The sequence below is a fragment of the Tinamus guttatus genome, unplaced genomic scaffold, assembly GCF_059628265.1.
Source record: "Tinamus guttatus ecotype Peru unplaced genomic scaffold, ASM5962826v1 Tinamus_guttatus_pri_ptg000089l, whole genome shotgun sequence".
NCBI lineage: Eukaryota > Metazoa > Chordata > Aves > Tinamiformes > Tinamidae > Tinamus > Tinamus guttatus.
Genome location: NW_028288623.1, coordinates 1,504,734 through 1,530,864, shown reverse-complemented (window position 1 = coordinate 1,530,864; position 26,131 = coordinate 1,504,734). Strand labels below are relative to the sequence as shown.

The window sequence follows — 26,131 nt, the reverse complement described above, 5'->3', positions numbered from 1 at the left end:
ATGCTCACATACTATAAAAACATTTCTTAAAAATACTGTCAATCTGTCCAGTAAAAAAAAAAATACACAGATATTTTCTCCCTTATCTCCATTAAAAACCCCAGGAAATTACAAGTTAGACTTCCATCAAGAGATGGCAAGGAAAGAAAATCAAAACAACACATACAAAGCCTTTCAGAATAATACCATCAGTGCTCTGGTGCACATATTTAATATGATTTTACTTTTAAAATGAGTCTTAAAAAATTAAAATCAAACCTTCGAAATTGAGTTTACAGTCAAAAATAAATATAGGCTCATCTCCGTGTCATACAGGGTCACCTCTTCTCTCCTCTCTCTTTGTGAAAAGAGAACAAGAGAAGTCACATTAATTTAATGACAGCCACCAGGGAACCATCTCTCTTGGTCACAAAGTAGCTGGGTCTGACCACAGCTCGGTTCTGTACTGATACGAAACGTCTTCATATGGGTCTAAAAATCAGCTCCTGTGTGCCGTGCTCAAGGTGCTTACAGGAATTTTGACCTGGAGAGCTGTTTGCAGATGTCACAGTCACCACCGCAAAATGTGCATCAAGAGCAGTGCAGCGTTTGCACAGGGACTGCTCCCAGGCGGGTCCCCCCAGCAAGGAGCCACCAGTCACTCCAGGCCGTCGCCGCTAGCTCTGGGTTCGCACGGTACCTGCAGAGGGTCCTGCCCCCTCGCCGGGGGTGGCCTGGGGCGCTTGCAGCTGCTGTTCTGATATGAAGGCTCTAGAGAGCATGTCCAGCTCTTTTAAGAAATCCTGTGACAAATCAAAGCACCCATGTTAACAAATATCAAGAGGCTAAATCACTTTAGGATAAAAGACTTCATGTATTTAATCCTGTTGATAATCTTCCAGTGCAAAAACACTAGACAAGCCACAACACTGCCTGGCGAGGTGAATGGCTGCAGGGCTATGTGCTCAGCCGTACCGCTGCGCCCCAGCCCTCTGGGAAAAGGTCGCCAGTAAATCCTAAATGCTCCAACTCCTCCAGCACGCAGGCGTTCACCAAACACAAAGTATCGGCCGCGGGTGGCAGGAAGAGAGGGTGAAAGGCAAGGCTGCTCATCTGAACCCTTCCCGGCGTGCCATTCTCAGCTGGAGCACAGCAAACACAGCCAGCTGAAGCAAGTGCTGGGAATGGGACCAGCCAGTCTCCAAACTGCTCTACAGTTTCTTCGGAAATGTTTCCAGTGGGAGGGGAATCCCACAAGCACAGACTGTAGCAGGAAGTAACATGAATAACAGGTCCAGATTTGCTGGATGCCAGTCCTCCTGCTGCATTAAGCAGAAATTGTACAGTTACAGGCTTCATCTACTTCTAAGTGCTACAATGATTTACTCTTCTGTGTTATTACTTTTTATTTCACTTAATGGCCACACAAACACCCCCCACACACACGTATATTATTACTTACTGAGGGCCAAGGGAGCTCTCTGAGGCTATCTAAGCAATTCTTTATTTCATTAACTCCCATCAGATCATGTTCTACAAGACCACGAAGCATGAAAAGGAACAAATCCCACTGCAAAAGAGAAAAAACATCAAACACTAAGGAATGGGTTCGGTGTCACTTCTGCTCTATCCCTACGCAGCTCCTGTTTTGCCTTCTTGGATCATAACGCGAGGAGAGCAGTGAAAGAATAGAGCCCATTCCTGCTCTGGGTTTGACAGTAAAGCACACCAAAGACCAACATCCAACATGAATAAATGAAATTCCTTGAGTTCATGCTTTGTAGCCTACCCTAAAGTCACAAATTCTGATTCCCAGTTCCAAAACACACCAAGTATATTGTTCCTATATGTTCAAGGACACTCATCCCTGCTTTCCAAGTAAGTTGGTTTCAGCCTGCAATTAAGTAGGGTCTTAGGCTAGATTTTCAGCTTCAAAGCTGGGGATCTTCTCGGATACCACAACTAACCATGCAAAAATAAAGACACCCGATTGCAGCCAAACGCAGACCATGCAGAGTCCCCAAATCTCCCACCCCAAACCGAGCTCCCCAGGCACTCCCCTTTACTCCTGCTTCCTCACGAGAGCAGTCAGCCGGCGCTGACACCGGGAGAAGCCCTCAATGAGCACCTCAGGGCAGCGCAGGCGAGCGGGCGCCGCGGAGCCGGGGCGGCCCTACCTCCCGCCGCTCGACTTGCGCGGCGTAAGCGACGTTCTTCCTGCTCAAGAGCAGCCGCACAGGAACAGGCGCCCCGAAGGCCTCCTTCCAGAGGGACAGCAGCAGCTTCAGGAGGCCGCACGCAGGACGGCCCTTCACTCGCAGCCTCTCCGAGCTCTTCTCCGGGGACTCGGGCCCCACGTGCAGAGGAACACGATGTGAAACTGAGAAAAAGGGGGAACATCTACGTGTCTGCCTTTGCATGGCTGTATGCCATGCACACAAACAACCACCAAAGTAAAACAGACTCAGGGAAGTTCAACCAGTGAACTAAGGAGACTAGAACTCAGCGACTAGTGAAATTACACGCTCTGTAGCTCCCTTATAAAATGCTACACAAGAAGAGATCTACCAGTGGTAGAGAAGTCCTGGAAAAAGACTAAACAAGAATGGAAAACATCTAATGTTTAAACAGAAGAAAACTTAACTGTTATTCCCAGAAGAAAGAGTAGTGGTTCTTACAGACTTAAACAAGTTTACGTAAATGAAAATACGAGTGAACAACAGAGCGTTTTCTTTAACTGCAGCTAATCATGCACAGAGAAGGCAGATTTACATTGCTGTCCCCCAGAGTGAAGTTTTTACAATATTCACAAAGGGGCTGCTTTCTGAAAGTGAACCAGATGAACACTCCCTTGAGAAGGCTCTAAAAAAGCAAATGTAAAGGCTGCCCATGGAGAAATCATCTGCATCTAGATCATTAACTCATGCTGAGAAAAATAATCAATTTTACAAATTGAGCAGGAGAAAAGAGGAAAAACAAAAAGGAAAGGAAAACAAATAAATAAAACACACAGACTCAAGGACACCAGAAAGAAGCAAATATCCACAAGCTCGAAAGAGTGAGAGCTCTGACCGCAGGGAGTTAAGAGACCAGTAATAGCACTTTTTCCTCTTAAATTGCGTATTGTGCCCGACTTACCCAGCAGGGAAGCCAGCTCGACCGTGCACTTTGCCAGCTGCTGTTCTGATGTGGGACACATGAACTGGAAAACACAAAAATGTTACATCTTTGTTCCCATAGGGCAGACTGGGCAAAACAGGCTTCACAAAGGATAAAAATAGCAAAGGCAGGCATGCAATTCACAGCGAAAAGCACAGAGCTGTGATCTGGTAGCCATTAAAGAATAAAAGCCCAGAAGAGATTCTCCACGAAAAGAGAGTCCACAAAGGCTAATTTAAACTACAAGCATATCTACAGAGTCTAAAAAAATACAGTACAACTTTGTTGCATTTGATTTCAGATGAAAAAAATACATTTTGACTGAATTCAACCCCTAGGCAAAGCAAACTCAAGAATTTAAGTATGAAACTGGGTTTTTTGGGGGTTTTTTTTGCTTTTTTGATTTTACCTTTCTGCACCGAAGTGTCTGACTCAGCCTTCCGAGCAGTCGTTCCAGCCAGCCGTAGTCAATCACTTCACCCTCGTCCCGAGGGCCCACAGCAATGCAGAGCACATCCTTGAAGAAAAGCAAAACAGTGACTCAATCACCAATACTCAACGCTGCCATAAACCCATCTTTGAAACCTATGACAGAGATGAGAGGACCAGGAGATCAAAGTTGATTTTTTTTGGGAATGTTACTTAGATCCATTTTCCTCCTGTAATTTTCACTGATGTGATAAAGTCAATGAAGGCAAGTCGTTCTCCCCTCTTCCAGGCCTTTAGCAGTAAGCACCCAGCTTTGAAGCTCCAGACAAATTGGCCAAAGCACATTCAGGTAGAACTGCTACAGAAATCTAGATGACAACTGACAAGGTAGCCTGAGCCAAGAGCACTAACACAGTGATGGTATGAATACTGGTTTACCAAATTCTGTGTGATGTGTGGTAGCACCTTTCACCATCAGTGATTTACCAGCTACTATCAGAAACTCGGCAAAGAAACTTAAGGGAAACCATTTTAAAAGTTGTATTCCAAAAGATATCCTGTCAAAACATCTTCCAAAAAGGGAACAGGTTGCAGAAAAAGTCCCCAATTTCTTCCCATGTCTTGCTCTATTGTTTGTTTTTGCTCAAGCAGAAAAGCGGTAAAGGATATTTGCACTCTTTGTTACAAAAATGGTGGAAATCTGATTACAATGAGATCCAGAATTACCGTTCAGACTAGAACAGGCAAAAAGCAGGCAGAACAAGTAGTTGAAAAGTAGAGTTTGGAATTCTATTTATTTCTCAAAGATTATGGACTCAGGTTATATAATTGTATCATTTTTACGAAAACAGTGACATTTTAAACCTGTAAAGACCAAAATGCAATTTGAACCAGCTCGAATAGAAAACTGCTTGAAGTAAGGCTGAAGCAGATCACCTTCACCATCTCCTCCTCTTCAGTAATTCTGACTGCCCCCCAGTTATACCGCAGTGAAAGGGCAGGCACAGACTGGCAAAGCTTTTTCAACATCTGACATTTAATTCAACACAGAATTCCTCTGATGTGCAAGATGACACAATCTAACAAGCTCTGCAGAACTGAAAGGACCACCAAGAGATACTTATTCTAACCAGAGGCCAGGAGAAGCAGCGCTCACGACGCTGCCATGACCCTGAGAATCCTGTGCTTGAGACGGCAGCCTGGCCAGAGAGCGCTGGTCTCCACAGGCAGGAAAGAAGGGGCTGGAATATGGAAGACCTTCCCATCCCACTTCCCCACACCTCCCACAGCCAGTTCCTGTTCCTTAGACCAGGAAGTCACCTTTCCCCCCATCCAAAAAAAAAAAAAGTGTGGGGAGGCATAAGGAGGGAGTTTGGACAGGGCAGGACGTGAGCACACTCCGTACCTTTATTTCGTTGATGATTTGGGAGGGAAATGGAGCGCGGTGTTGGCAGTCTGGGGGACAGGCCCTCCTCAACTCCAGGGCATCCTCGCTGGGTAGGGGAAGCCCTGGCACTTTCAGCATCCTGTTGAACGTTGCCTTCACTTCTCTTTTGATGAGTGCTATAGAGAACAGAGAACAAGTCCTGTTTATGTCAGCTCTTCTCCCCAGCGTGGCAGGTAGCTGTTTCCACACACTCCCCCATAAGCTTCCCATGATTTCCATGTTATAAATGAGGAGAGGATAGTTTACACTTTCAAATCCTCCTCACTTTGGGCTCCCATGCTGTATGGGCAGAGGCACTGGTAGGGAGAGAGAGTTAACCCACAGATCTAGAGGGAGACACAAGCTACCACTCCTTACTCACTCATCCCTAATTTACCATCAAAAGGATAAGAGGGTTTAACAAACATGAGGTAGCTAAGCCAGGAAGCAATGCCAAGTTAGGAAGGTGAACCAGTGTGATCATACTAGTTCAACTACTGTGCCCATGACAGCTGTGTTTCATATCAAAATAAGTTTTGACCAACATCTGGAACATTAGACTCCTGCTGCTGCAATGGTGCTAGACATTTCTCCCCCAGTTCTTGGCATGACCTCCTGAACCCACAAGCTTGAAAGATTCTGACTGTTACAGACTAAAGAGCCTACAGCTGCCTTCAGCTTGATAAAAGCATATCCAAACCAGGATGGTTACATTTGGTTTAAATAAGTTTCCAGAAGCACTGTGTATATGTGGACCATAAGGTGGCTTGAGAAAGTAGCTGTCTGTATCACACCTTTGCAGTGCTAAGACAGCTTCAGCCCGGATGATATTTTCAGAAGCCACCTTCCATAACATTCACCCTCACCATCTTATCTGCCTCCATAACTAAAAATCACTTACATGGGCCAAGTCTGAAATATCCCTGAAGAAGGAAGGTTCTTGGAGCTAGATATCATTCCTCTTATTCCTAAACAAGGAGGAACAGAGCAACTGCACGCTTCCCACTAAAAGAAAAATGAGTATGACCAAGTACTTCATGACACTGGAATGAACTTCTATGCCTTGATCTCAGCTAGAAGTACTATATTCACATCAGAAGCCCCCAAGCAGGGTAAGGCAACGCACCTGCAATGTTAGCAGAAAGCCAGCCACAGGCCTTCTCAGTAGCCAGTTCCACTGCAATGTCTTCTGCACTATTCAGAACCTTTAGGGGCAAGGCAACAAGCAGTAAGGTATTTATTACCAACCATATCATTAGTCAGTGAAAAATCAGAAGAAATTCTAGCAGGAAATGGTTTAATCTTGGATACCACCAGTTAAACAGGGCATCACCATCATTGTGGGAACTATATCCTGAGCAACAGGACAGACCCTTTTTGATTTCTCATACAAACTACATCAATTATTGCAGAAGTTGAGGGTAGAAGAGCATAATTTACACATCGCTCTAATCTCAGCAGATTTAGGAGCTGGCTATTGGCTAGAGAATCACTTCAGCCACAATATCCAGAGCCTGGAGATGGTGACTCTTTCCTTTAGCTAATAGTCTTTACACCAGGGCCTCGAGATTCCATTGTCCCAAACTATTAAGAGAGCAGCAATGGAAATAAAATAATGATCTGGACTCAAAGTTAAGTCATTAATGAGCTTTAATAAAAATACGTACTGCTGTGGATGTCTCTTCTGGCAATAACACTCTTACTGCCTCAGGCCCTTTCTTTTTGCAAAATCTGCAAAAATTAAAAGAAAACAGAAACCAAAAAACTAAAAACACGTCATAGTGTCAGTCAAATCTCTTAGACAACAGTCTCAAGTTCATTATCAAGAGAACTTTCACATACTCTTACAGTCAAAACCACGTAGAGGACTTCAGTGAAAAGAAGTCAGATAGAACCAGATAAGGAAAGACAAGTCACAAGCCACCAAGTTGCAATACTCAGTTTTCCAAAGAGGGGGAATACAGCAATGGCAGCGGGTGTCAGCTCCGAGCTGGAGCAGAGGGACACACAGCACCTTTATGGCTTCCTGCAAATACGACATTAACTGGCTGGAGCCATAGCAGACAGTCACCTTAAGAAGCGCAGAGATCAGGGTTTATAATCACTAGAACCCAAGCACAACAGGCTTAGAGAGCCCACAACAGAGAAGGGAAGGCACAAGGTGCAATGGCTTTTCCTCCTTACTCTCTGCCTCTGACGAGCGCCTGGGCCCCTTCCTCGTAGAGCTGGGCGCACACCTCTTCCAGCAGCGTGTCGTGATCAGCATCCACCTCCTTCACCTTGTCCTGCAGCATCACTTCAGCCCTTTGCACCAGCTCTGCTACCAGCGTGGCCCTGCAAACAAATCCAGCAGACCAAAATCAATATCAGAGAGGAAAAGAAAGAAAAAAAAAAAAAAGAACCAAACACAACACGATAGCTGTTTTCATACGTTTCCCCCTGTTCCAGGAGGACACCCATTTGAGGTGCAAATGCAACAGGGCACTCTGCTAAAAAGGAATTAAACGTGCAGTGTTCAGTACTATACAATCACCTTCTCTTTTCAGTAAAGACAAATAAACAGCAATGGGGTATCACAATCGTGGTAAAACTCGGAGCTAAAAGACCAAGTTTTAATATATATTGTTTAATGCCTTCAACAAGCCTGACGCTTGGCGCCTGCTGGAGAGCAGGGCTGCCGTTCAGAAGGACCTTAATAGGCTGGAGAAAGAGACAGAGAGGGCTCAGAAGTTCAGCAGGCAGAAACAGAGAGCTTGGTGTCCAGGAAGGGATGACCCCGCGCGGGCCAGGGAGCAGACGGACCTGGGCCTCTCAGCAGACAAGTTGAACAAGCCAATGGGCCAAGAAGGCCTCCTCATATTGGGCTGCGTGAGTAACGGTGCAGCACCCGCTCAAAGCAAGTTACTGCTCCCCCTCAGCACTCTTGAGGCTCCACTAGGACCACTGCACCGAGGGCCCAAAATGGGATACAAGAAAGTCCCCAGTAACTGCAGCGAGTCCAGCAGAATGCCACCAAGATGACTGGGATGCTGCAGCATGTGACAAATGAGGACAGGCTTTGGGAGCCAGTCTGTTAGCCTGGAGAAGAGAAGGTACAGGGGAGGACAGGGAGCAAGGGGGCAGGAACAGGGAGCAGAGAAAGGCACAGAGCAAGAGTCCTCCAGAAACCAGAGAGCAAAAGGATGAGAGGCAACAGGCACAAGCCAGGCAAGAAAAATTCTGATAGTATACAAAAAAAAACTAACAAACAACAACAACACAACATTTTTCGAGGAGTGGAGAGAGAATTTGGCATTGCAAAAGAGTGCCAAGAACTTGCTGAATCCCTGTCTTTGGGGATCTCCACAACTCAGCTAGATGAGACCTAACTTTGAAACTGGTCCTGCAGGAGGCTGGACCAGATGACTCCAGGGGTCCCTTCCAACTTCAGTTTTTCTAAGATTCAGAAGAACGTTCTGAAAGTGATATGATATAAAGTCTCAAAATGCACCACTACATTCACAGTCCAAGACACCCACAGCTCTATAGTCCTCCTCTCTGCATCCCTCCTCAAAATCCCTCTCTGCAATACAGACTCAGATGTTACTTGACCCCACTGCCATAGCTTAGCGTTCTGCTAGACAGTCCACTAAAGGAAGTTTTCTCCCCCGCACCCAAATCTTCCCCTCTATACATGGGGTTTTAAAGGATCATCTCCTTCCCTTGGCACTGCAAAGTTAGTTCTCAAGTCACAGAACAGTTCACCAGCACTTACTTGATGTGCTTAACGCAGTTGGATCCCACCCTCTCTGCCACAAATTCAACTGTTCTCCGCAAGGAGGGGGGCTGGTTGTGGAAGAAGGCCTGTTCCAACTCTGCCTGTTCAAGAGAAATGAAGTGCTACAATTTGATTAGAGCACTCCACCCAGATCCTCCTCTCATCACAGGAGCAGACAAGACTAGGATATGAACTGTGCTAAACTGCACAATTTATTTATACCAGAACATTCTGTTTTTGTAGCATCTAACATCCGCTTCCTATTTCCTTCTAGCCATTTAATCCAGAGCTCCCAGCAGCTTTTATGAGACTAAGAAAGCCAATGACCAGTAAAGACAAGAATGGGAGAGTTCTAGCGGCACCTGCTCGCACCGACCCAGCACATGGAGTTTGCTTTGGAAAAAAGCATCAGCTTATTTATAGGCTGGCAATCCTCTGTTCTCACCTTCTATGGAAGGCACAGTTACAGTCTAATAAAGCAGAGTATGGAAAATGTACCAACAGTAGATGTTAAAGAGAGACACAGAGAGAGGCTAGTTCCGACTTGGAAGAAGCTTATCGAATTTCTCCAGCCGCACCAGTTAAGCAGCAGAATGCAGGGGAGGAGGCTGCCTGGCTGTCAAAGAACATGCCCTGCTGTCCAGGTCTACATCGTTCTGTCCTTAACATTAGGATGCCAGTGTGTGCCTTGCCATCACAGAAGTCACTTCTGCTGCCCTGCTTCCCCTCAGGAAGCCACGCACACGAGATCAAAGCCATTTCACAACAAAGCAGGCGCACAGGCCCCTGCTCACATCAGGGGCCAGCACACAGCCCTTCTTGAGTGCCGTTACCTGAAGTTTTCTTTGGGTGGCAGAAGGTTTGGGTGCCAAGGACTCTGCAGCTGTGGGAGTGATTTTCCTTATAAAGCCACCGTTCTTTGTTCCACTGCCAGCCACAAAAGAGGCAAGCAGCTTCCGCAGCTCACCTGGAAAGGGAAGCATGCAAAAGAGGCATCAACCCTATGGGTAGGAGAACAGCCCAAACTCACAGAGAATTCCAGAGAGCCAAGAATCTTTGAGCTTCTGCAGAAGGTCAAGTTTCTGAAGAGCAGAGAGGCATCCCACACACTTAACTGGCAGGACACAACAGGGCAAGCAAGGCTCCAAAATATTCCCTGGTACCTGGGAACTTGTTCAGAAGCATCAGGGAACAGCTATTTCTATTACTCTTTTTTAATCAAGGCAAGCAGGAATGGTACAAAGTCTACACAGACAACAGGATAAGCAGCAATTCTCAAAATTCCAACGGGGTCAGGAGAAAAGACTGGGGGAAAAGCTTGAGGACTCCTTTAACCTCCAGAAGCTTTCAGGATGCAGGAACCCCTGTGTTAACAGATACCTTTACTAGCCCCACACACCCGAGAGGCAGAGTGCTGCCCGCCATCCAGCACTCTGCTCTCTGCAGAGACAGGCTTCACCCCTAGCAGTCAGGTCCCAGAAAAAAGATGAAAAGATGTAGTTATATTGCCTCAAAAACAACCTGATAAAGTATCAGCACATAAAAGGGTCTTTCCCTCTGTCTGACAGCAGAAACATGCTCTCAGAGGTACTGAGGGCATATTAAGGTACTCAGAACAACCACCTCTTTCAATACCTAGAATGGAAAAGTTACACTCAACCCCTTGTTATACTTCCAGTGCAAGGACAACGAGCTCCCCTTTTCTCCATATTCTAGCTCTGTAAATCAGCTATCCTGGCCATGCAGCCTCCCTCCCACAACGTTACCAGTTATTATTCACAAATGCAGGATCCATGATACAGTTTTTCATCAAGGTTTTGTTGCACACAGCTGAGAGCTAAGGAACGGGAAGAAGGATGATCTGAGGACTCACAGTACCAAAGAATGCTAGGACAAACATCAATAAAATACTCACCAAGATAGGGACAGCAGGTATAAAGTAACTGCTGATCCACCAAGGGTACAGAGTCCTGGTGAGAGAGAAGAAGTTAAAGGACGTAGCAAAAAAAAGAAACAGTCATTAGAAAGCCAGAAGTTACATATGTGGCAGTCACAGGCACATTTCAAAGCAGCCTTTCCACAAAAACAATGAAGCTAACTGGATTCCAAATCAAATGCCTTCACAGCAGAAAAATGAACTTTGCAACCACAAGCTCAACCTTTGCTTCTGATCACCAAAGACCAACTGAAACCTAAAAGTTCCAGAAGAAAACCAGGGCTGTTGCCACACCTGCAACTTGTGAGGGAGAAAATATTCACAGAAGAGACTAAATAAGACACACCTGCCACTCATTACACTTCCACAGGTGTAGCGATTCAGTTGATCTCTGCACTATAACTGCCACTGAGAGACTGGGCAAAATATAACCTTCCTACTGGAATGGGACACACAAGCTTTACCTAACATATTGCTGATTTTTCCAGGAATACCATCTATTCATTGCCATGGCTGGAATACACAATCTTTCAAGTAACTCCCAAACACTCACCTACTTCTCTGCTTGCTCAACTCAGTTGCTCTACTTTCACATCAGTTACCCTTTGCCATACAGCTGGATAGAAGCTGACTCCAAAGACAGCAACCCCTGTGACTCCTCAGCCACAGATTCAGAGGAGCTGCTGTTGCACTAACTCACCAAGGCCCGAGGGGAGGTCGCAGTGTCCACCACCAAGCCCTCCTTCCTGACGTCGATGCTGAAGAACAGCTCTTCAGGGACTGATGGAACCTGAAACAGAAACCCCAGCAGCTACACCCCAAACAGCCCAAAGCTTTTGTGATAAGAACTTCCAGTTTTAACAGAATTAGCTGTCTTATTTGCTTGCAAGGATATAGATTAATAAGGTCAGAATGTGTTTCAGCAAAAGTTAGCGTTCAAATTACAAAAAATGTTGTTTCTCACAAAATTCCATCTAGTTTGCGGAGCATTGTTAAACCCCACACTAGTGGAAAAGATTCGTTTTGTGCAGTATTTTCACTCCTTTTTATATTACCTTCTACTGAGCTGTGCAGCCCGTTTTTCTCCGGGGCAGAGTTTTAGACACACAGGAGAGACTCACCTGAAAAAGCCAACCCAGAACTGCAAGAATCAGCAGCTTGTTCAGGAAACTCATCTCCTTCTCATCAGAAAGGACCATTAACCTGCCATGCAGCAAGAGCAGGAGAGAGTGTTAGATTTCAATAGCTCCATTCTAAGAAAAAAACCCCACAAACTCATCACTCTGATTATACTATTTGTCATCACACACACATTCCCTATATGCTGCTACAGAACTGAAAGCACGTTCCATTTGCTTTGTGTGTATGCATCCAAATAACACGCTGTTGTAAATTTCCACTGGAAAACCCAGTGTTAAATAATTCTCAAGAATAATCACCCTCCCGTACACAGAAAGAAAAACTAGAGCGTTATCTAGGCATGGAAAACTGTGTAGATCATTACAAAGGCTAAAATTCACAGCTGCAGACATTCAACATTAATCTCAAGGTTTAAGATGTGCTCCCTTTGCAGTTTTAAGTAAGAAGTGCTCATGGTTTGCTCTAGTGCAAAAGATCTACTTTTTATAGGAATCTCCAGCAAGGGGAGCATTCATTCTCAGGGGTCAGCTACCTCAACTATGTGAATGTGCCTTCACAGGACAGTTCTTGAAGAGATGTCCTTACCCAGGCTCTTACCTGTATACCTGCAGCAAGAGACAAAATACCTTCCTGTAGTAATCAAGGAAAGGAGCTATATGATCCACAAGGGAAAGGAATTCCACAATCCATGGAATGGTGAGGATAGCACGTCGGTCCCGAATAGATTGTCTCAGAAGCTTCAATATATCCAGTACTGGCTGGGTCTTGATAGACAAGAGAATTGAAAGCAGTAGCCTGAAATTAGCTTTTGATACTTACAAAAAAATCTTATCTATATCATGATTTTTTTTTCTGCAAATCTTCTGGGCAAATACGGGTTACAGTTTTGATTAATGTTTTTTTTATTCTGTGGATAAAAACCACACAACAGCAACCACAGGTTCCACTGGAACTTTCAAAAGGAAAATTGCAAGGCTGTAAGATTGACCGTATACCACTGGAATAGGGTTTAGCCCCCATCCCGATGGATTCACTGTGCCACATTTCTAGTAGCAGGCTGCTAAACTAACATACACAAAAAAATCTGGCTGGATTTTACCCCATAAACACAAGTCTTCCTAGTTAAGTCTGACTTCTGCTATGACAGCCCCAGCTTGTCAGAGTTCTCTCTGGTGAGATGGACACCTCTTCCTCATTACACTGCTCCTTCTTTTTCAGTTACAGAAATTCTCTTTTCTTTCTTTTGTCTGTACCCTCCCAGGACATGTCGCAGGAGCACAGACCAGTGTATCACGGCCCTAGGAACCACTGGCTCACTAGGAACTGACATCACTAATCTTAATTCCCTCCTTTGGTTAGGAAATCTTCCTGACAAGCAAAGGTCCATGTTCAATTTATTACAAGTGTTTGGTTTCTTACTTTGTTTCTTAAAGCTACTGCGGACTCTAGCAGGTCTCTAGTTGGCTGTTCCATGGTGCGATATGGCAAGAAAACAAGAAACCCCAGGAATTTGGCCAGGAGTCGCAGGCTTAGCAGCACCACAGTGAAACGCTTCTTCTCATCCTGAAATGAAAAAGGAAGACAAGCTGGGGCAACCTTACCCTAAACTGCCAAACAACTACCCACACAGAACTTCCATTCCTTTCATGAAAAAGTACATAGCTTTGCCACTGCTTTTAATAACTGTAAATTTCCCAAATGCACATATATTTTAAACACATATACTTAACATTGGTTTGCATCCACTGATCCAGCTGTAACAAGAAGAAATTATTTGAGAACTTTCTGAAACAAGCAGCTGCTCAGTCACACCTTAGAATTAACAACTTTGTAATCAGTGAGATGGTAGAGGGCTGATCTCATGACACCTCCTCCATATGGTTACTGCTTGGCAAGTTTCCATGAACCTTTGGCTGCTACTTTGCTAACACAAATAAGCTCTGAGGTATAGATGAGATCTAGGTATAGATAAGTGAAGGAGCATCTGAATAGGCACCACTTCAAATTCATTCTTACTAAAGTCTTTCTATCTGTAAGAGTAGCAAGATGTTAATGCAACCAAGTGCCACAGCTAAACCTGGCTATTTCACTGACAGAGCAGATCCAACATGGAGTCGGAAATGGAGGCTCCCTCACAGCAAATCACTTTTCAAACCCTTTTGTCCATCATCTCTTAGGACACAGTTCCTGAAGAACACAAGTAACTGGGAAGAGGCTCAGACACATAAAACCAAGTTATATTGACAAGTTACAACAAAATCAAATGAAGAAGTCTTGTCCTACATATACAGTGACAGACATATTCATTAACTTTAAAGTATTCTTTAAGTAAGAAAATCTGTAACTCCATTCATAACCAAATCAACAGTCCCAGCTACAGGTACAGTTCAGGGACATTGCTGCCAGAGGTGTCTGTAACCAATCTTACCTGTTCATCCATATCTGCTTCCCCATCGCTGTGTGCATGCTCTATCAGAGTAAGGCCATCTAGTTCGAGGATCTTCAGGCACAGGCTATCCACCAGGTGCTGATTGAACTGGTAACTTCAGCAAAAGATGATGATCAGTCAGATCGGGCTGCAAACAGCAGCAAAGCCCAGCTAACCCAACACGTTGATTAGCACGTTCACCGTGTTGGCCGCCAAGGACACCGGTGCTGCGCAGCCTGAAAGCGCCCGCCAGCCCCGCGCGGCGGCCGTCCCCGCCAGGCTCCCCAGACGGCCCCGCACCGCCACAGCGGCGCGACACAGCCCAGCCCGGCCCTGCACAGGTGCCTGACCTGCCTGCGCTGAGGATGAAGTCCCTGAAGAACTGCTGGCACCCGGTGAACGAAGGCGGTGGGCAGGGTCCTCTGATGCTCTGCGGAACGACAAACCTCTCCTGCAGCCTCTTCAGCCGGCTCAGGTTGTCAGGACCCAGCATGTTAAGGACGTCCTGGTCGGGGGTGTCTCCCCAGCTTGTGCCACCGCCAACGGGACCTTTGCACATCTTCAAGAGACAGGAAGAGCAGGGAGTCACAAAAGTAAAACGGAGAAGTTCAGCACCTAAGACTAATTTAATCCTGTTGATGTAGAGTCCATTTCACATTGTTTTCCCCACAAACTCCTCTGAAAATACACCTCAGATAGGACATTGGCAAGAAGACTTGGACTGCTGGAATACTGAGATTCTTTTAATGTCCCTTCTGAATTTGGACCAATGCATACCGACTAAAACCCTTAATTTTATGTGTGTGTGTGTTTGTGTTGTTTTTTCTTGATGTTGTTTTTGGTCCCTCTTTCTGTCCAAAAGGAAATACACAGAAAAGTCAGCCACTTACAGAGACAATACACTGAATATAAATACTTTGACTAGAAGCATTTTCTTTTTTTCATTTCTTCAGCTATAGTGAAGTCAGATGGTGCTTGAAACTAGCCCCCAAAAATATATGAGGCAAACAAACAAACATTTGTTGTACAGTTACCCAGAAGAATCACAGATACTTTGCATGCACTGTACTTGTATTAGAACCAAGAAACAATAATCAATATTGCTGAGGAGCATAACTGGGTACCTCTGTATTTGATACATACTGAAATATATATTTATATTTTGAAAAATTATAACTGTTCTAATATAGAAGATGAAATAAAGAATGGAGAAAGAAGCCTTACAGCTCATGATGTGCTCACTATGCCTTAACCCTCATTTACACAGGGCTTATCACCAACTTCAGGAAAAGGAAGAAAATTTCCACCCTGAATAGTTGGGTCTCCCCAAAAAATTCTCCCCAAAAGTAAACCTGCAAGACACAGTTTTTATTCTGGGGCTGAGGAAGGGGCAAAACAATATAGGTGATTTTTTTTTTTTCATTCAAAAATAAGTCATTTACCTGGATGAGCTGTTTCTGAAAGAGCCTGGCAAAGTGGCTGTGGTTGCAGGTTGCAGATAAGTGAGCCATCATGGCCCTATAAAGAAAACATCATAAAATGCTGACTGGATCTCTGTGGTATGAAAAAAAATTATCCTTAATTATACCAGAAGCACAAAACAACTGTTTTTAAGAAAGTGATTTCCAGAACTCTTTCAAATGAGAACACTGCAATGTCTTCTTTATAATCAGCTGTCACAAGTACTGAACCCCATCTGCTGACCACGGAAATAAAAATTTGTCCTTGGATTCTCCCTGAACACCTGCAGAGCAAACATAGCTCTGGAGGAGATGAATAGACACTGTTCCTCTACCTTAACCACAATGTTATTTAGTAAGAAAATGAATTACTTCTGCTCCCACTCTCACTCACATAGGTCACTGAGCTGAGAGTTCACGTAGATGCAAGGAAGACAGCAGCAGTAGCAGTACTTCTGATGCTTAAATAGAAAGAAAAATTCCTAGGCTTAAACCTCAGGTTTGTTTTGTTCCTCTATTGAAAAATATCAGCTTCACACATGTAACACAAGTAGGCTGGAGGTTAAGACTAACACAAAAGCCCACACAGCAAACATTTTTCAGAGCTGAACAGTTTGTTTGTAAATACGTAATTTTGATAGTACCAATAACCACAATTTGCTCTCCACAGAAACAATCAAAATTGGCTTGTTTCCAAAGACAAGAAACCATAAATCCCTGAGCTAGATAGGAGAGTTAAGAGATTCTAAACATATACTCCTCCACGTATAAAAGCAGAAGGGCTTTGGAAACATGAAAGGCACACCAAAGTGTGCCTCAGACCACAACATACCAGTTGTAATTGCAGCTCTTCCTGCAGTTATGACCAGAGACAGAATTATACCAAGTCTGACAAAATTAGGTCCTTGCCACCTATGCCTTGTTTAATATAACAGTTGATACCTCTAAATATAGTAGCAAGTTTACAGGGATAAAATCCCCTTTAAAAGCACAGCTCCCCCACAGATCACTGCAGAAGGCCGTTAGGAAGAACGTGGAAATTCAGCCACTGCACCAGTGGTTCAACTACATTATAGAGCACTGCAAAAACTACAGCTCAGCTCTAGCTGAAGCTGCACTAGCCTCTTACCTGATCTTGTTGCCTAGAACTCTTTCAAAGTCCCAGCCAGTCTTTTCATGATTATCTTCCCATTCACGCAGCAATTCATAAAAGATATCCCTGTGAATCAGAATATTCAAGGGTATAAATTCCTCATTTTCAAAATTTGAACAGCAACAACAGAATACACAATCAAAAGTTTCCTAACAAGAACCTACTTGAGGTTAAATAACTCAAGCCTCTGAGCATTCGGATACCCTTGCAAAACTCAAAAATATTAGCAGTATTTCAGAGAGTTTCCATTTTTCATGTCTTTTTGGCAGCAAGTGCTTAAGCTCAGATAACCTGACCAAAAAACTCATTCCCATACACACTGAAGACAGAGAAGCAGGAAAGAATAAGTCACATTTCATCCAAGAGGAGAGGAAAAAGGCCCGAGACAATTTGCCACACTCCCCTCACCCTGCTGCTGTACGTGTTGAGGGAGATGGCATGGAAGAACCCAAAGAGCAGCAGCACTGTTTGCAGAAGCACTGTACTGGTATTTTCCAGCAGCCTTAACAACTCCCAAAGAATTCTTCTCTGAAAACACGATGTATTTAGCTCCCACAGCCAATATGAACAAAGACCAAGGTTTTTAAGAGTGAAGCCCAGATTTTTCTACAGCATGCAGCACACAGGCACTCATAATGTCCTTTGTTCACAGCTACAGGAAGACTCTACCTTGTGACTCATAGGGTAGCCCTAGAGGTAACTCACCTTTGTTTCTTAAATATATGAAATGCTCTATCAGTGGGAAAGTTAGAGCGATTGTCCGTTTCTGGCTGGAAAGAAACAGACTGTACAGAGCACGGCAGCAGCAGAGACACCTAATGAAAATATAAAAGCTGACATTAGACTAAAGCAAGTCTTTAACTTATACAGCAATCTGGCACCTAGAAAAAGTAGCAAGACTAATCAGGAATCAGGAGTTAGCAACTGGGAAATGACACCAACAGTTGTTATGTACATTATACTACAGAAGCAGAATCATTCAATCTGATGGGTGGGAGCACATTGTCTCTCTAAGAAAACTCTCCATATCAGATTGCAGCTGTATCAGCTAGCACTGATACAGAAACAAGATAGTACTATCTGCCAACAGTCAAAGCATATCTTGAGTTTCAGAGTCTCCTGAGAGCACAGGATAGCGGCTGGTAATTCCTGTATTATTCTTCTTTCTCCTATTTCAAAAAGCATATGGCTTCACTTAACAAAAAAACCTTTATCATAGCTCAACTATCACATGCCCCAGAGCACCACACTTTCTTTGCCAATAGCAATCCCCATTTTTAAAGGAGAGAAAATAAAATAGGGAATAAAGCAGGCTTCCCTACCATCCAGCTTCAGTTCCCCAACTCACATGATCAGGCAAAGAAACCAGTTTTCATGGGCTGAACAGTCTCCTCAGAATTTCATTTATCTAAAAGGTGTTTGTAGCTACAAAACAAAACTACCTCCTCCAAACTACATTCTGATATTGCATCCAACCCACCATTCTGGGACCCATATTTGTTAGAGGAGAATTTCATAAGCAAAACTGGATCCAGTGAAAGTCATGGGGAGTCCTGCCATGAAGGTCAGGGCTTGAAGTACAATGTAAGGCTAGTCAGCAGGGATTTACAGCTGCAGTCATTCACCTTAGCAATTCACTGGCTCACTGACAAGAGGGGGAAAAAAAAGTAGCTTTTAGACTCTTCCCAAAGAAAACAGGACAAGACACACACGATAAAAGGAAGGAGATTTAACATTAAGGTCATCATAACAAAAGAGAGACAATGCAAAGGTATGAGACAACATTAAATGAGATCTGCTATTTTTTTTTACCTTGGCTGTGCTGCTTTCATAAGCCTGTCTGAGCCTCTCATGCAAGGTGGGAGAAAAAGATGCAATCCGTTCATTTTCAGCCAAGAGTTTCAGCGTCCCCTTCTCTAAACGGGAAATAATTCTGCCAAGACAACATCCATAAAACCCACAGACAGACACAAAAAAAATACTATGATCAGACCTGAAGACATGTTTATGCTCATTTTTATGAAGGTACTAAGTAACAAATGTTAAGCCCCAGGCACCCAAACCAAATCCTACTGACATCTGGAGGATCCACTGCAAACACGACCTGCACTCAAGCCATACAAAGAAACAAGCCTATTGACATCTTTCCCCATTCTGTCTGTATCTAATATACCTACTTTACTAAATTACAACCACTTTTTTTCTTATTGTCTCATCTCATAACTTTTGCATTCTTGCTCAGTCACACTGAAGCTCAGGAGACAGATCAGTGCAAGGGAAACTCACAGATATTCAAATTCAGATCAAATTGTGCATTTTACAGGCCTGTGAGTGGTAAAGCTCTAAAATCCAAGCACACAATTTTCCTCACACACACCTGCAGATGTAGGCAGAAGGAATGAACACACACACACACAAACAAACAAACAAACAAAAAAATCAACTCACTCATACTGATAATCCAAGACTTGAACAGCAAAATAAACACAGTTGTGCACATTTTTGAAGTGTTGTTTCCTTGATGCATCTAAGGGGAGATAAAAGAAACATGAGAACAACAGCATCTCTCACCATTTATAACCTAAATAACCAGCAGTTACCTCTTAAGAAAAGTAGGAACTGCCAAATCCTAAGAGCTAAACAGTTTTCCAGAACAGCACTCGCTTTCTAGCTGTTCGGATTCCCTAGCACCTGAGCAGAAAAATCTCCTCATCCCCATCTTCCTTATTGCTTAGGCAATTAAATTGTTTAATGCTCTATAGGAAAGGAGAGATTGCTTCTCAACTGTTTAGTCAACACTGACACCACATTTATGTCTGAATTTGCCAGAAACATATGCAACATTTATGCATCTATACAGATGGTCCCTTCATCCCAAATCTCTGATCCAACTGTGAATTAAAGGAAAAAGGAAAAAAAACACATTTGGATTGCAAAGAATAAAGGATCCAACATACCCCTCCTTCTCTTTGAAGGTCTGTTTTGGAAACAACCACAGCAAATTGTACACAACCTCAGAAAGCCACACTAGTGCAGTATCTATCAACCCTGCCTTAAACTCATGTTGTAGAAGCAGTTCCCATACACGTATGACTTTGATTAACATCTCAGATCAGGCCCACAGAGGTAATGAGGCACTTCCACGAAATTTGAGACAGACTGTCCAAGCTAAAGGCAAATCATCTTCTACATCACATTATCATTCCACGGAAATAACATTCTTCCCATTGTATTGCTGACCTTCACTTGTTTCACTGTCTTCAAGATCACTATCCCCGTCTTCTGCAGAACTGCCTTTAGATGTTAACAGCTGCAGAACAAAAAAGAGCTCCAGAAAAATATTTGGTACCAGGTTCTCTGGAAGAAACGAAAAGGTATATTCGTGTATATAGATGTAATGCTTTAATAAATGAACGTAAAAAGACAGATAACTTATCTATGCCGGGGCAGCAAAAAACTCCCTCCCACGTACAGCTGCAGTGTAAATAAATATGGGAATCACAGGATGAACATGTTAAGGAAAAGTCTGGTTCCTCAGACTGACTTCTGTGAATAGTAATGTGCGGCTTCAGCCTCCTGCAACCGAGTACTACGTCAGGTTCATCTACTACCCTAAACTTTTGCCTAGGACTCAATTATCTCAGTAACAGAGTTGATATGGTCCATTTGCCTAGATGCTGCTAGTCTTTCACCTTCCTCGCCCCATGCCAAAGGGCACAAGTTCAAAGCTCACAGAAAGGTAAGTCTCACATCTTCTAGGTGGTCACCTGCTATACAAGATGAATAGAGCTGTGCCAGACACTCCAGCTGTTTCTTGCAGGAAACCTTGGCAGGGTTTGCATAGGTGACGGGGAGGCTCTCGGCGGGCAGGCTGGCACTGCGAGCGTAGCTAGGCTTCGTAGGGGTGCCCGGGTCAAGAGAGAGCCCCGCCGGAGAGGACGCCTGGTGCAGCAGCTTGCATCTGAAATTCAAGATCAACAACACATCTTGTGAGCGCAGATGTGACACACAGCCATCGCATGGCAACTCATGCAGTACAGGGTGAAGGAATCCCTGCAATACTTACCTATGCCCTGCATACTAAGATTGCTTTTACTGGCTATGATAGTAATTTATCCTGTCTTCTCTTTAATGAGAAAGAGTCTCGGGGCTAACAGTCAAAAGAACTAGGTTCAAATTCTAACTTTGCTGACACAACCTAGTGCTTTGGCAAGATTATCTAACCAACTTATCTGACTGCTTTTACTCACCTGAACTGACATTTGTTAAGGCCATTGAATCCGTTAGGGATCCATTTTTTCTTTTGCCTTACAATTCCTGTGCAACTCTGATAGCTAAACACTTTACAAAATCTATGAAAAGAAAGTTCATGGCAAAACCTCAAGATACATTCACATTAATGATGCCTGCAGGAGATACAATACTGCTAAGCAGAGAGGCAAAGCATCAAGCTGGTAAACCCCAAATGAGTAAGAACATGAAGAAACTACTTTTACTTAATTGCTAGATTCTAAATCAACAACAGTCACTCAGTTGAAAACACAGGTATTGTTGAAAATATACCTACAGAGGCCATCCAAAATGCAAGAGCAGAGTGGCATACTCATTTTTCTTAAGGCAAACTTTGCCCTCTCTCACAAGGCAAAATCTTCAAGAACAGGCTAATAGCACAAACCCACTCACTTCATCTGGGTAAGTCTAATGAAAGCTGGACAGTCTAAAGTCTAGGGACTGGACCAAGAAAAGGCTGTCTTAGAAAAGCAGTGAGGACTGACTTCATGAAACGGTCAGTCACTGTTGCAAGTCAGTATATCTTTAAAATGAAAGGGGTAAGCTAAATGTACTAGTACCCAAGTTTGATAACAGATTCATACTTGGCTTTACGCCAGTTATAGTTTAAGGATAGCTATAGCTATTTTGGATAATCTTCTGGTCATTCCCCTTTCACACCAGAGCCATTTAAAACAAGAGAAATAACATCAAATCTATCACCACTGTCTCAGATGGTACCTTTCTTTCTTCAGCATCTCCCTCTCCTCTTGAAGGCTGCTCCCTACCACAGAAGCAACATTTCCTTCCTGGATGGCAGTGAAGGCTTCCAGGCTTGTCCCAGACGGAAACCGAGCGGCTGGAGCCTGGCTGACGGGTGTAGAAGTGAAGCACATCTTTGGTTTTGAGAGGGGGCGCTCGGCACTTACAGGAGTTGGGTTGATTCGCCTTGACGGTTTGCTTTTGCTGGAAAAGAATGAAGTACAACGAAGAAAAATTAAAAATAAAAAAGTATAGGTCATAAGACACATATGCATGCAATTTTCCTGAAGAGCCTAATGCTGAAGTTAAAACACACAGGAAATAAGGAATCGCGGTAGTATTAAGCTGTGTCTGTAGTTGCTGGCTTTAACCTAATCACTGAAATAAAAGGCAGTACCCACAGAACTATGGACGGTGAAAAGCAATGCTTTGCTGCTAACACACTCCTCAGTTCCTAAAGCACAGGACAGGTATTTTGGAGGGTAAAGTCCCAAGAAAAAGGAGAGACAACCACAAAGCAGAGACGAGCCCAGAGCTAAGGTAAAGTCACCTGGGAAACCTGGGCTCACTTTGCACCACAGAGAACACAGGCATTAGCTAGACATGCTGTCCACAACCACATTACGCAAGCAAAGTCGTACACTAACATCCATTACTAGATGTCAGAGAACGTCAACCCAAAACCTTTTTAGTGTAGTATCAGTAAAGCTTAAGAGCCTTTCAGGGCTGCTCTTCATTAACAATTCCTATTGCACTGAATGACAAATGTAAAGAGCCAAGATAAGACTGACTTGTTAGAACAGGCAAGGACATAATTTTTCTGTACATAATTTTTCTGTACATGGCAACAGTTCCAGGCAAGGAGAATTAGAAAGCTGCCTGCAGGTACTTTTTTATTTTTTAGCACCTTCTCTGCTGGACATGCACGACAGGATGAGCTAGCCAAGGAACAGTATCCTGAAGCACAACCTGAACAAAAGAGCAAGGCAGACTTGCTCTTACTTTGTCCAGCCAGGGGCAGCACCCATGGGCGGAAACTCCTCCAAATTGTTGAGATTGAGCTGGCTGGGTGGGGATCTGGCAGAAACGAGAGGCACGTCACTCCGCTTCCTTCTCCCTGCACCCCACACCGACGAACTCTCGCTTTTTCCATCCTCGTCCTCAGCCAGGGAACGTCCCAGGTCCCGAGCGACGTGCCGGCCAGCGGCGCCGGCCGAGCTGCTGCCTCTCCTCCTGCCTCGCCTGAGCGGCGGCGCGTCCGGCGCGGCCACAAGGAAGCTGCCCAGGCTGGCCCTCTGCGACGAGCGCTTCTCGCCGTGGCTAAGCACGGGGCTGCACCCAAAGCTTGGGCTGCTGGCAGAGACCACGCCAGGGAAGTCGCTGCAAGGGCTAGACAGGTTTGATCCAGAAAAGGAAGAGGAGCCACCGGAGGCAGTAGTGGGAGAAAAGCTGGTATCTGTAGTGCAGGAGGTCACCGAAGTCCTTTCGGAAAAGAGCTGCACCCGGCTGCTGCTTGATCCCGAGGCCTGACCAGCCCTCCTTTCTGATCCTGTCCGGTGGTTTCCATGGGCTTTGGAATTAGGGGTTTTAGCAGGAGTAGAGGGTCCATTAGTCAGGATCTGGCTGGTCTGCTCCCTTAAAAAATTCAGCAGAAAAGGCACGAAGTCTTTCCGAAGCAGGCTCAGAGATACCAACTTCTCATGGATGTGGTTCTCCTATAAGGAAAAGGGACAAAGTGTTAAAGAAAAGATGCTACCCGACTGCATGCCCAGACTCATCCAGCGGGACCGCGACACACGGGGAAGAGCAATGTGCTGAGTCAAAGGCGGCCACGGAAATTCAGGTGACCTTCACACTGCTCATATATCTGAAACTCAGCTCTCCAACAAATCGTTTTGGCACAGGTATCCACACGCAGTTATTCATTTGGGTCTCCCACTGGGAGGCAGCAGAAGTGTTCCACAGACCCTCAGTTATATTTACTGAGGACAGAGTCAAAAGAACTTGAAGTATCTGACACACCTAAGGCCTGACTTTCAAAGCAAGACATCGATAGCATGATGCAGCTAATTGTAACATGAAAATTCCTCAAATCTGCAACCCCTCTGTTCCCAATAATACCACCTGCTTCCACAAAGGGGTGCTGTAACAAGAAGTGTTCGAGCACTTTGCATCTTGCAGTGCCAAATACAAGAGCAAAACTGCAAATCTATTTCATTGGAGTAATTCTGCTCCCTTGCAAATTCTGAGAGGTCTGAACAGAGACTGCGCATCTTACAAAGTTTATATTCCAGAAACCTAAACAAAAACTAGAATCAACACACTCAAAAATCTAAACACAGTGGCAGTCTTGCAGGGTATCATTTCTACACAATTTTTATTCTAAGCACCGCTCATGACCGTACACTAGGTAAAATTTCTTCTATTCTTAATGCTGTATCATACTTCCATTTCCTCTCAAGAGCATTCAGCAACTCTCACAACAATAACATAAGAAGCTCATACAGGCAGCAATTTATTTCTTATTAATATTAAAACAATTGCACACGTGTTCCCATTTCATTTAAAATCTCATCTCCACTACATTAAAGGTGAGGAGAGCAATGATTTTTCTGAAGGAAGTTTAGATGAAAGCAGGCAGGGAAGCCATAGCCATGATTTGCTTCATTCCTGCAAAACTCAAGGCACCAAGGCTGAAATGATTATTTGAAAACGTGAAACCAGCTCAGCTTGCTAGTGAAGCACAAAGTCATGACACAGCCCGGATAACCCTTGAGAACTCTCACATTCTGTGAAAAAATAGAGGATCAGAATATAAACTCTGTCAGGAGTCCGGAGATCAGCTCCAGCCCAAACCCGCCGGAGGCTGAAGGATAAAACCACAGCCTGCACTGTGCACAAGATCGCAGTGCTGTTAATCCAGCTCTTGGGATGCAGCACCTGCTTTCGCTCATCCCTCCGCGAAGGCCGCAGGGTCCAGCTCATGCACCCCGGCAGGACAACCTGCTGGCGGTTTCCACTTGCTGCCCTGCTCCGCGGCGGCAGGGCTGCTCCCAGCACGTTCGGCAGCTCCCGGCTTTGCAAGCGCAAACTTTTCTGTGAGCGACCGGAGCCCACACGGCCCTCGCCCGCGCGGCACAAACGGAGGCACCGGCTGCCAAAGCTCAGAACCTCCACCGGCTCCACGGGCTGCTCCTGGCTCACAGTTTACGCACATAAAACATCACCCCCTTCTTTCCTCGGAGGCTGGGAAAGGCAGCTACACTCAACTGCCTCACATGGGTGACAGCAGCAAATTTTGATTCTAATTAACGCTGGGCAAGGTGCTCTGGGGTGCTCCAGGAGGCTCTAAAACAGCATGCTTTAAATACAAGTCCTGATTCTGTACATCACCCCCTAAACCTACGCGCTCCGAGTCACCTGCGGTGACAACTGCCTCTACTACGAGGCAACCCAAGTGCTCCGGCCAGAGCTCACCCCACGAGAAGGGGCTGCCACCTTAGAAGCGCCTCCCCAGCAGAGCTGAGAAAAGCGCGAGCAGTTGGCGAGCACCGAAACGCGGCTTCCGCGGTCCGGGGGAGGGCCGGGAAGGGACCGCGGCCTCGGGGCCGCGACACCGGCCGCAGGCTGGTCGCGCGGGGCGGCGGCGCCGGGCCCGGCCCGGCCCGGCGCGGCCCCGCTCGGCGCCGCCGCCAGCCGCTCTCCCCAGCGGCCCCAGCGGCGGCGCCGGGCCCGGCCCGCTCGCGGCCCCGCTCGCCCGGGCGATCCCGCCCGCGGCGCGGAGGGAGGGCGGCCGGGCGGGCGGCCTGCCCGGCGCAGCGCGGTCCCTGCGGGCGGCCGGGCGCGCGTTACCTCGGGCGGGCGGTGGCCGCGGCCGGGTGCCTGGAGCAGCCACCGCAGCACGGCGCCGGCCGCCACCTCCTCACGCAGCAGCAGCTCCAAAACGGCCGCCATTCCCGGCGCCGCCGCCGCCGAGCAGGCGCACAAGGCGGCGGCGGGAGCTGCCGGGCGGCGCGCGGGGCGGGGCGGCCGCGGCGGGCGGGGCGCGCGCGGCGGCGGCGGCGGCGGCGGGAGCGGCGCGGGGCTCGCGGCGGGGGCGGCGCGGGCCGGGCCCGGGGCCGGGCCCCCTCCCCATGTCAACAAGCGGGGCCCGGGGCGCCTGCGCCGCGCGCCGCCGCTCCTCTCATGCGCGGGACCCGCCCGCGCGGCGGCCCGCGGGGCCCGGCCTAGCGG

The 26,131-nt window shown here is 45.7% G+C and overlaps 1 protein-coding gene across 1 annotated transcript; it reads right to left on the bottom strand.

Annotated features, from left to right (window-relative positions):
• Positions 1-653: 653 nt before the first annotated feature.
• Positions 654-25,867, bottom strand: CDAN1 (codanin 1). The gene is made up of 28 exons (XM_088520463.1): positions 25,751-25,867; positions 22,901-23,613; positions 21,878-22,102; positions 20,635-20,828; positions 20,108-20,224; positions 19,316-19,394; positions 18,680-18,800; positions 17,573-17,682; positions 16,844-16,933; positions 15,697-15,772; positions 14,605-14,813; positions 14,255-14,369; positions 13,246-13,389; positions 12,424-12,590; positions 11,808-11,889; positions 11,387-11,476; positions 10,666-10,720; positions 9,584-9,717; positions 8,748-8,851; positions 7,178-7,327; positions 6,661-6,724; positions 6,120-6,198; positions 4,973-5,130; positions 3,548-3,655; positions 3,118-3,181; positions 2,157-2,359; positions 1,442-1,549; positions 654-782 (listed from the first exon to the last, which is right to left on the bottom strand). Exons 1-28 carry the CDS (start codon positions 25,850-25,852, stop codon positions 657-659), a joined length of 3,987 nt encoding a protein of 1,328 aa, XP_088376589.1. The 5' UTR covers positions 25,853-25,867; the 3' UTR covers positions 654-656.
• Between the last annotated feature and the right edge of the window lie 264 nt (positions 25,868-26,131).